Below are 12,026 nucleotides of genomic sequence, written 5' to 3' on the forward strand. Positions count from 1 at the left end.
CTTTATCCCACAGATTTGAAGACTTCCTTAAGATCGATTCCACCATTACAGGGTTTTTTTCAAAACCCTGACACCTATCGATCTTAGGGTTACTGCTGCCTATTGGACCTGATTTTTTGCAGGTTATTTTCTCCATTATAAAGGGTCAATCGACTTCAGTTGAAGCCATTTATCTGCAGTTTTGTCCCTCTCTTTTCCCTTTATCGATTTCCACAATTCAGGGTTTTTTTCCAAAACCCTAACAATATCGATATAGGGCTCTTCATGTGCTGTTGGTTCTGATTTTTGGAGAGGTGATTCAGCCCGTAATTTGAAGTTAGTAATGGACTTATTTGCTGCCAGTATGAGTGATTCTATCAATTCTTCAGCTACTTCAGATCAGTCACTTAATGATGGTCACAGCAAGACAGACTACCACAGCTTCCCACCAAATCCTATTAAACTTGATGGCTCGAATTACCTCCTATGGTTCAGATCTGCCTCCTTTGCAATTGCCGGCCGTGGTCTCAGCAGCCATATTAATGGCACTTGTGTTATGCCCACTTAACAAGGACCTGCTCAGGAAAAGTGGCTTGCCAATAATGGTGTTTTTATGTCTTATCTGATAGGCTCTATGACTTCAGATTTACAGCATAACTTTCTTCTTCTGGACACTGCCTCCCAGATTTGGGCTTCGTGCAAGGAAACCTATGGGCAGCTTGGCAATGATGCCCAAGTATATGAACTTCGGAAGAAGGTCCTTCACACCAGTCAGGGAGACCTTTCAGTTTCGAAATACTATGCTACTCTTCGCAGTCTGTGGCAACAGTTGGACCATTTCTCTGACTTCCACCCTACTACAGTGGCTGATATTGCTTCCTATAAAAAGCACATGGACAAGATCAGAGTATATGATTTTTTGGCTGGCTTAAATGTAGAGTATGATCAGATCCGTGTTCAGGTGTTGGGCCATAAGCCTTTTCCCACACTTGAACAATCTTATGCATTGGTGTCCTCTGAGGAGAACCGTAGGGCTGCCATGTTGCACCCTCCTATTACTGACCGATCAGCTCTCAAGGCTGTTGCCCCTGCCACTCCTGCACCTAGTGGCACTACTTCTCTTGGTGATTCTACTACAGGGACTGTTGTTTGTGAGCACTGTCACAAACCCTATCACACCAAGGAGAAGTGCTGGAAACTTCATGGGAAACCGGCTGATTTTGAAGCTAAAAGGGCTGCCATGACAAAGACCAAGACAAAGACTAAGGCCCATCAAACTGAGACTGTTACTGCAGCCCCTGCTACTGACACTGGTCTATCCCAGGATGATCTACAGGCACTCCTACGTATGCTAAGGTCTTCCGCTGTTGCTGCCTCTACTACATCAGCTACTGCCAATTCTTCTGCTCCTTCAGGTTCATACTTTGCCCGGTCAGGTATTCCATTTGGGGGTCATTGTGTTTCTGTAGCTTCCCATCCTTGGATCATAGATTCTGGAGCTACAGATCATATGACCGGTTCCTCTAGTTTGTTTCATAGATATTCTCCCACTTCTGGGAAAGACAAGGTCAAGGTGGCTGATGGTTTTCTTTCTTCCAAATCTGGAAAGGGAATCATCAACTGCACTTCCTCTCTTCCCTTGTCTTCTGTTTTGCACATTCCTAACTTTACTACTAACCTTCTTTCCATTAGTAGTATTACTCGTGATCTTAACTGCAAAGTCACTTTCTTTCCTTCTCATTGTGTGTTTAAGGATCTGGAATCTGGGAAGACGATTGGATTGGGTAAAGTGCACAGTGGGCTGTACCTGCTTGATGATGGTCGCTTCTCTCCACCATCATTACATTCTCCTCCACACCAGAACTCCATGGTCTCTTCTGAACTCTACCAATGGCACTCTAGGTTAGGTCACCCCCCTTTAGGTATCTTAGCTCATTTATTTCCTAGTCTGGTCACCCTTCATACTAAGGATGATTTTTTTTGTGAGGCTTGTGTTCTGGCCAAACAACCACGTTCAAATTATCCAATTTCCAATAAAAGGAGTTCTTTTTGTTTTAATTTGGTACATTTTGATGTTTGGGGCCCTAATCGTAAACCCTCTATTTTTGGCCATCGTTGGTTTGTCTCTTTCATTGATTGTCATTCTAGGCATACCTGGGTGTATCTTTTGCACACAAAAAATCAAGTTTTTTCATGTTTTCAGCATTTTCATAAAATGATACAAACTCAGTTCCAGGCTACTCTCAAAGTATTGAGAAGTGATAATGGAACAGAGTATACAGAATCACAATTTCAAAACTATTTGGCTGATTATGGCATCCTTCATCAAACTAGTTGTGTGGATACCCCTGCCCAGAATGGTGTGGCGGAAAGGAAAAATCGCCACTTGTTAGAGATGGCCAGGGCTTTAATGTTTGCGAGGAATGTCCCATCTCAATATTGGGGGGATGCGGTTCTCACTGCGGCCTATCTCATCAATAGGCTACCTTCTAGGGTTCTTAACTCTCGTAGCCCCTCTGATGTTTTAATGGGAAATTCCTCATTTGTTGTGCCTCCCAAGGTGTTTGGTTGTGTCTGTTATGCTAGGGATACTAGATCTCCTGGCAAACTTGAACCTTAGGGACTCCGCTGTATTTTCTTGGGTTATTCTCTGACCCAGAAAGGTTATAAGTGTTACCATCCCCCTTCCCGCCGTACCATGGTTAGTATGGATGTTATTTTCCATGAGTCCCTTTCTTACTATTCTTCGCCACCTCTTCAGGGGGAGAGCTCTAGTGAAGATGTGCCTTTTGAGATTCCTTTACCGGAGGTTCCTTAGGCTGCTGTCCAGCCTTCTTTACCACCCACGGCTGCTGCCCAGCCTACTTTGGATGTCCAACTTCCTCTGGCTGTTCCTCCCTCACCTGATGGGAATCCTTTACAGGGGGAGACCATAGAAAATAGTGTTGTTAATGTTCCTATCCAGGGGGAGCTGACTCCAGTCCAGAGAACTATCGGTGAATTTCAGAAGAGAATTGACAACTCCAACATCATCACCTATACGAGGGGCAGATCCAATAGAGGGCAGCTGCAACCCACTTTAGTACCAGTACCCATCCAATTGCCGGCTCCAGACCCGGACCCTTCATCTCCTGGTAATCCCTCTTCTTCCGACCTACCTATTGCTCATCGCAAAGGTACTAGGACTTGCACTTTACATCCCATATCTCCCTTTGTTTCTTATAGCTCTCTTTCTCCTTCTTTTCGTGCTTTTGTATCTTCTCTTTCTTCCGTCTCTATTCCTAAGAATTGGCAGGAAGCATATACAGATGGAAAGTGGAAGGCTACAATGTTGGAAGAAATGAGAGCACTACATAAAAATAATACATGGGATCTTGTGGCTCTTCCTCCAGGGAAAAAACCAGTGGGATGTAAATGGGTCTTCGTGGTCAAACAGAAGGCTGATGGTTCAGTGGATCGGTATAAGGCACGTCTGGTTGCAAAGGGGTTCACTCAGACTTATGGAGTTGACTATCAGGAGACCTTTGCACCAGTGGCAAAACTCAACACCATCAGGGTGTTATTATCTTGTGCTACAAATCTTGGGTGGGATCTTCTGCAGTTAGATGTAAAGAATGCCATCCTCCATGGGGAGCTTGAGGAGGAGGTATATATGGACATTCCACCAAGCTTCTCTGATGACCGGACTAGGGGCAGGGTCTGTAAGTTGAAACGTGCTCTCTATGGGCTGAAGCAGTCACCTAGGGCCTGGTTTGACAGATTTCATAAGGCTATGATTTCAGCAGGTTATAAGTAGAGCAATGCTGATCACACTTTGTTCATCAGACGAGTTGGTGACAAGGTTACTCTTCTCATAGTCTATGTGGATGATATCGTGGTGACTGGTAATGATGATGTTGCTATCAGGGATTTAAAGACTCTCCTTGGCCGTGAGTTTGAGCTCAAAGATCTAGGCCCTCTAAAATATTTTCTAGGGATAGAAGTTGCTCGCTCTTCAAAGGGCATCTTTCTTTCTCAAAGAAAATATGTCCTTGATCTATTTACTGAGACAGGGCTGCTAGGATGTCATCCTTCAGATACCCCTATGGATGCTACTACAAAACTTAGGGAGAAAGAGGGTGGACCTGTTGACAAGGGTGATTATCAGCGGTTAGTGGGCAATCTAATCTACCTGTCACACACAAGACCTGACATAGCAGTTGCTGTAAGTATGGTGAGCCAGTTCATGCATGATCCCTATTCCTCTCATATGGATGCAGTCCGTCGTATTTTGAGGTATTTGAAGTCTGCTTTAGGAAAGGGAATCCTCTTATCTCCCAATGGTCACCTTAAGATTGAAGCTTATACTGATGCCGATTGGGCTGATTCTACTGACAGAAAATCTATCTCTGGCTATTGTTCCTTTGTGGGTGGGAACCTTGTCACGTGGCGTAGCAAAAAGCAAAATGTTGTGGCAAGGTCCAGTGCTGAAGCCGAGTTTCGTGCAATGGCCCAAGGCATTTGTGAACTTCTATGGCTTAGAGGATTATTGCAGGATATTGGTGTTGCTGTCCATCTTCCCATGATGCTTTATTGTGACAATAAAGCTGCCATTAGCATTGCTCATAACCCTGTCCAGCATGATCGCACTAAGCATGTTGAGGTTGATCGACATTTCATCAAAGAAAAGCTTGAAGCCGGCCTCATTTGTATTCCCTTTGTGAAGACTACTAATCAACTTGCTGATGTGTTCACTAAAGGACTGAGTAGCAAGCTGTTTCATCCTATCTTAGTCAAGTTGGGCATGCATGATATATATGCTCCAACTTGAGGGGGAGTGTTAGCTATATGGGCCAGAATATCGTGGGGGGTATTCTGGACTTTTTCTCCTTTATTTATTTATTTGTTTGTATGTGGTTTAGTCCCACATTGCTCATGTACATATGTTTATTCTTTTATTACTCTTATAAATAAAGAGGTGCTTGGGGTGACTAAATCATCCAAGCCTTTCCCTAATTTTAAATCTCTCTACAAATTTCTTACTAGATTATGTTAGTTTAGGTATGCTCTGGATCGTGCATAGCTAGATTCTCAGTCCTTATTTGCTAGTTCAAGAATCCTAAGGCTCCTATTTTCTGTCTTAAGTTGTTTCAGTCCAAGATCATATTCCCTAGTGATTTCACTCAATTAGTTTGAGTTTACAGCAGAACTGAACCCACCCTTAGCTTAGAAAATTGAATTTTCTGTTAATCTTGTTCTAATTTCTTCTCGCATGTAACTGCTTTACTCTTTAACTGTCTCCTGGCATTGTGGGAGTCGTATTTAATAACCCTCCTATATAATCCGTGGTTGTATGGAAAGCTTCTTAAGTTTTTTGAAGATCCTCTTTGTTGTGCCAATGGATAGATCCTATCTGAAACGATGCAGAGCTTAAAAATAATATTTGGCGCTTCTTTCACGTGTCCATTTCTTTTCTTGGCCAAGACCTGTGCATGGTTATATGTTTCTTCTACCTCTTTACTTTTCTTTCTTTTATTTTGAAGTCAATACATGGTGGCAGGATTGATGGTGAAACCTTGAAGTCGTACGCCTCACATTGGCCACCTCAGCGCTGGCAGGAGTATGAGCCTCTTTTGAGTTACTGTTGTGATAATGGAGTTCGGCTTGTTGCTTGTGGTACTCCACTTGAGGTATTACTTATAACTTGTAATCATTTTCTTTTTCTTGGAAATATAGATCTATAAGATCACTTTTTCTTGTAGGTTTATTTGCTGAGGTTTAGAGCTGGTTTTTGTTTCCTATAATGAGTGGTGACTTTGGAGGCAGAGAACAACAATTGGCTAGGGTTTGGTGGTTTGTTAGCTGGGAATGTTGAATGCTTGAAGCAGTTGGTTGGGTCCAGTGTTTTCATTGACTGTCAGTGGACAGGCCAATAGGTCTGTATCACCCTCGTGACAGTAGGTCCTCTTGGGACTGTTGACTCGTTGACAAACTATCTGGTTGAGATGATTGAATTTTCCAGATTATTTGAACTGTGCAATCCAACTAATAGATTTGTAGATGTACTACATTTAAAATAATTATGGCTTAACCCATGTATGAAAGGATAAACTTTAAATTAAATTGAATGGTGAGACAGAATTCCTGTAGGCAACCCAATTTTGTTGGGAAAAGGCTTAGTTATGTTGAGAATCCATATGTGAGAGTGGATCTAGCTCTGAATAAAAAAGTGAAGAGAATCGATGCCATATCCACTTGGCAAGGGCATTTCCTAGTGCTATATACTTCATGCATATCCTTTATTGTGAAACCTACTTAATGCAGGACCCTTCCAAAAATCAGTCCTATTTTCATATCGATTAGGTATGGGCTTTATTTGTAATTGGCTGAATTATAAGGCTCAAAAGTGAGGGTTTAAAGGGGTGCCAAAAATAAATATTTTAATTAGTGGGGGTCCAATAGAGATTAGTTTAAGATTTATCTAATAGTAGTTGTTATAGGGATCTTGTGTGACCCATTCTTTGGCTGTTATAAATTTTTCTTGAGTGGAGTCCAATTAGATTTAGTTTCCTTTTTTAGGTTTTAGTGGTTTAGCAAGTTAAGATTCGTAATATTATTTTCTTAAGTTAATTTACCTATTTTGGGAAACAAGATATTTAGAGGTTTCTAATTTTTTTCATTAGTTTTAGATCTTTAAACACAAGTAACACCTGCAATCGAGAGTTAGTGAAGAAGGTATTTTTTATTGGAAAGTGTGCGAGTCTTCTCCCTTACTACTCTCTTTTCTTTTCTCTAAGTTACTATTCTTGGGTATTGTTCAGTCCCAAACAACCCTCCTATTTCTTCTCTTTCTTCTCTCTTTCTTTCTCCCATCGCAGGCTGCTGGAATATACAAACCAGCAAGCTTCTCGGTCCACGGTTAGTCATGATAATTGCCTAAACCTAGGCCTGTGTTGCAGCCAATCAAATTGTTGATTCCTATTCTAGGATTACAATTGGATGGCTGCATCAATTTTGGTATCACAGCCTAGTAAGGCCTACCCTAACCTACCATTCTTTAGTCATGGATCTCGAAATTCTTTATTTGAGCTCCAAAGAGGGGTTCAAACTCTTCAAATTAGGGATCAGAGTATGCAAAGGGAATTTCAAAGTTTTTGGATGAATTTAAAAGAAACTTCAAAGCCAAAAGAAACAGTTGCTCCAGAAGAGCTTGCTGTCCAAATTGAAATTCCTAAGCCTATGGAGGAGGAATAACAAGGGATGGCAAAAGTAGTAGAAAAGTTTGATGTTCACTATGAGGAAGTAGTGACGCATGTGAATGTGGAAGAGCAGCCTGTGGAGGAGCATTAACTGACTGATCTTTTGATTGTTGAACCAATTGAATTCTTGCTTCCAAGTGTTGTCTTCAACAACGAACCTCTTGTCGGTGATTTTGTACAGTTGGATCATGGATTGTTCAAAGGCTTCATTAGATTGAGGAGGGTGGTTGTTGCTAATTATGCATTGAAGATCCTCTCGTTCTACAAAACTCGAGGATGGCTTCTTTTGAGTTGAGGAGGAATAATGCAGGACCGGTCCAAAAATCGGTCCTATTTTCATAGCTATAGGGTGTGGGCTGTTAATTCTTTGGGTTTTATTTGTAATGGATTGAATTATAAGGCCCAAAAGTGAGGGTCTAAAGGGGTGCACGGAAATAAATATTTTAATTAGTGGTGTGGTCCATTAGGGCCCGTTTGTTTGCCGGATAAAAGTGGGATAGGAAAAAAGGGGTGGGAAAAGTGTACTATTTCCCCACAAAATACCAACGATGTGTGTGTTTGGATACATGGGGTGGGAATCTTCCAGACAAGCTCATTAAATGCATTTATTATTGTCTGGTGAGGTGGCACCCCTCTTTTTCCCACCCCATTCACTTTTAAGTCCTACCAAAATTGGTAGGACTTTGGCAGTATTCATGGAAAAGTTACTTTTGAGTCTATCTCCCTCCTCTTCCTATTTCCTTTCTTTCCCATGGAATCCTATCCCATGTCCATTTCTTCTCTCTCCAACTAAATCCCACCCCACTACAAAATGTATATTCCATTATTTCCTTTCCTTTTCCTTTCAACCCAACCCACAACATGTGGGACCCACCCTCACAAGTTTCCCACCCTTTTTATCCGTCAAACAAATGGGGCCTTAGAGATTAGTTTAGGATTTATCTAATAATAGTTATTGTAGGGATCTTGTGGTGCCTATTCCTTAGCTGTTAGAGTTTTGTCTTTAGTGGCGTCCTATTAGATTTAATTTTTTTTGTGTTGGGGGGGGGGGGGGGAGGCGGGTTTAAAAGTTTAGCAAGTTAAGAGTCATAATAGTATTTTTGTAAGTTTACTTTTTTTTTTAGAAACTAGATATTGGGAGGATTCAATTTTTTCATTATTTTTGAATCTTTAAATCCTGCCACTCTCCCAATCGATAATTTGTGAAGAAGATATTTTTTTATTAGAAATTGTATGAGTTGTAACTTGTAAGAACTCTTCCTCTTATCCCTCTTTTCTTCTAAGTTACTATTCACGGAGGCTATTCAGAGTCCTAAAACAACCCTCCTGTCTCTTCTCTTTTTTCTCCTCTTTATTCTCCGTTTCTTTCTCACATCACAGGTTGCCAGAACACACAAACCAGCAATTCTCAGCCCCTGGTTAGTTATGATAATAGCCTAAACCTAGGCCTGTTACAGCCATTCAAATCATTGATTCCTATTCTAGGATTACAGTTGGCTGCCTGCATCAATTGTGGTATCAGAGTTTACTTAGCTTACCGTTCTACAGTCATGGATCTCAAAATTCTTAATCTTTTAGTTGAGCTCCAAAGAGGGGGTTCAAACTCTTTAAATTGAATTCAGAGTATGCAAAGGGAACTTAAAAGTTCTTGGATGAATTTAGAAGAAACTTCAAAGCCAAAGGAAACAGTTCCTACAGTAGAACTTTCTGTCCATGATGAAATTCCTAAGCCTATAGAGGAGGAACAAGTGATGGCAATAGAAGAAGAAAAGTTTGTTGTTCACTACAGGGAAGTAGTGGCACATGTGGACGTAGAAGAGCAACCCATGGAGGAGCATAAACTGGTTGATCTTTTGATTGTTGAACCAATCGAATTCTTCCTTCCAAGTTTTGTCTTCAACAATATCTTGTTGTCGCTGATTTTGTACCATTAGATCGGGGGACTATTCATAGGCTTCACTAGATTGAGGAGGATGGTTGTTGCTGATCATGTGTTGAAGATCTTCTCATCCTACAAACCTAGAGGGCGGGGTTTTTTTTTTTAGCTAAGCAGGAATAATGCAGGCGTGGTCCAAAAGCTGGTCCTATTTTTCCATATTGTTGAGTTATGTAACCCGATAAGGGTATTAAGGGTGTTTTTTCTTTCTTTGTTTATTCCCCTGATATAAGCATGTTGGCTATACAGGGGCAGTATTGTAATTCTGCTCATTAGTAAAAGATATAAATGAAAGGGCTGTGAGTGAAGAAAACACACTCAAGCCATTCTCCTATTCTCTGTTCAGCTAACATGGTATCAGAGCTAACCCTATTCTGATCCTAGCTTCCACAGCCTACATCTCTTCTCCTTTCTCCTTCTAGCTTCGATCTCATCTCTCCTTCTTGTCCTGGTTTCGCTTCTTTACCTTAGGGCAGCACTAATGAGGTGATCTTTCGATCTAGTTGCTGCCCTCAATCTTACCTCCCTTCTTTCTAATGATTTGAACCTTTTTTTTGCTCAATAGATGCTGCTCCTTCCTGCAGTATTGAAAACTTCCATATTCTTGAAGATTTAGCCTTCCTTCCCTTATAGGCTTCTCTTCCCTTTATTGGAACTTCACCTGCAACTCCTTTGCAGCATCTATCCATCCTTAAAACCTTTCTGATTAGTTCCTTGAAGATCCTACCCTAATCGATCTTCCCTTTTCAGCCTCTTTTTCAGTTTTTTTTTTCAAAACCTCAACTCTAATCGACTTTTCTTGATTGGAGCTGCTGGACTTTTTGTTGGTGCTGATTCTTTCGGAGTTGCTTACTACCATCAAGAGCCATCTTCGACCTTAATTTCAGCCTCAGATTTTGTGCTTTTTCAAGAGTGCCTACCAAGTGTTTGATAAATTGCCTCTTTCAGCTCTCCTTCTTAGATTGAGGTTGATTTTTTCAGAGTTGATTTCTATCATCAAAGGCCTCCTTCGTCCATAGCTTCAGCCTCAACTTCTGAGTTTTTTCTTGGAGATTCTCTTTTCCCTCTCTCGAGATCGATTGTCTTCCTTTGTTGGACTATGTAATCTAGAATACCGTGGGGGTATTCTGGTACTTTTGGAGGTAGTTTAATTCTTATGTCATTAGGTTAAGTTACTGCTCCTATAGAGTCAGTTAGTTAGGGGTAATTATGTCTATTTCAGTCCCTTTGTAACTTTCCCCTCTATTATAAATAGAGAGGCTTACCTATCAATGAATAACACATTCCATTCTCTAATTCTCTCTTTCTAACCCACGATTTTGCCAACATGGTATCAGAGTAGGTTTGATCTAGGTTAGAAAGAAAAAAAACCCCTTTTTTTCGTCAATCGACTTCTCCCTTCTTCCACTCTTTCTCGGTTTCACCTTCTTCTGGTTTTCTTCTTCTCATCCTTGTAAGGGGGCAGTACTAATCAAGGTTTAAGATTTCGCGATATATCAAGCCCGAGATATCCGAAATATTCCAAAATTTCGCCGAAATATTGCATTTTTTCTGCAATATTTCGGCAGTCCATCTTGGTGGGTTTTTGGCCATATCTAGGCCTGATACTTCATGGACACCCTTATTTAAGCTAAATAAACACATGTAAACCTTTATATTGCAAAAAAATGAACTCAAAGTGGTGTTTTGGGCTTGCACCCTTGATTGACAGTAGACGGTCGCCGACCCTAATGTATAAATAGTTAAATACACATTGATTAGGCAGTCAAAGACATAAAAGAAATTTAAACAAACTAATTAAAACTCATAAGACATAATTCATAAATCATATTCTCATAAACTCCAAAATAGCCACTGACTCAATATGCAATAGCTCAATACTTTAATAGGCAATACACAAAGTCACAAGTTCACAAATCACAACTTACAACTTACAAGAGTGCAAGACTCACAAGACTCACAAGTCACAAGTGCTAATAATAATTGTTGTGCCTTCCTGGATCAACCCCACTCATGCTCCGCTGGAGTCGACGTCCATTGCTCTCTGTTTGAAGGACATATGTGGACAACAGTATAGTTTCGGAGAAGAAACGAGTGTAGTCATCCACAACTGTCATGTAAATGGAGTCATCAACATACTGTAGGTAACCTATCCTAGGATATGGGTTAGGGTTACCAATCGGTCCAGCCTGGGAAGAAGATGATCCAGTATGATATGATGTCGGCGGAAGCGGCGTTGGCACTGACAGCATGTATGGTTAGTGAGGTCGGTGGTGGCGTTCCACAATAAAAATTAATGCTCTTCCGACCATAATGGTGAGTTACACCATAATGACGATCCCCAATAAAATTAATGACCATCGGACCATAATGGCGAGATGGGGCCATAGTAGCATTCCATAAAAGAATCCGTGGTCTCCAGACCATAAAGTTGCTTCTGACTTGAATGATCGATTTTCAGTGAGTTCTAATGTAGACATATAATGATGAAAATGGTAGTATGAAAAGAAAAATACACGAGCCAAAGTATCGTGGATAACAGAAGGAAATTGAGAAGATTTATCATTTGTTCAAAGGGAACTTCTTACAACATAAAATGGGTTATCAGAAAACAACAGATACATCATCGTCTTACAACATTGAAACAAGAACTTAGAGCAATACATAGTCCAGAGAAAGAGAAGTGGATTTGTTCGGCTTCCAACAAACGCCTCCTCCTGGCAACGAGCGAAACAGAAACAAGGTGCGCCTAGACCACAAGCACGTAGAGCATCATCTTGGTTCGCCAGACAACAAACGTGGAGGATAATAGAAACCGGGGCCCAGAAGTGCGAGACATGAGTAGCCATAAAGAGGATGTCGAACAGGCTATG

The 12,026-nt window shown here is 40.9% G+C and overlaps 1 protein-coding gene across 1 annotated transcript in view; it reads left to right on the forward strand.

Moving 5' to 3' along the window:
* Positions 1–12,026, forward strand: part of LOC122651403 (protein RETICULATA-RELATED 5, chloroplastic-like) — a 101,306-nt gene that overhangs the window by 3,434 nt on the left and 85,846 nt on the right. The window contains exon 3 of the mRNA XM_043844787.1: positions 5,519–5,648. Coding sequence (XP_043700722.1) covers positions 5,519–5,648 — 130 coding nt within the window. The remainder of the gene's footprint in view (positions 1–5,518; positions 5,649–12,026) is intronic.

This window comes from Telopea speciosissima, chromosome 2 (assembly GCF_018873765.1).
Source record: "Telopea speciosissima isolate NSW1024214 ecotype Mountain lineage chromosome 2, Tspe_v1, whole genome shotgun sequence".
Taxonomy (NCBI): Eukaryota; Viridiplantae; Streptophyta; class Magnoliopsida; order Proteales; family Proteaceae; genus Telopea; species Telopea speciosissima.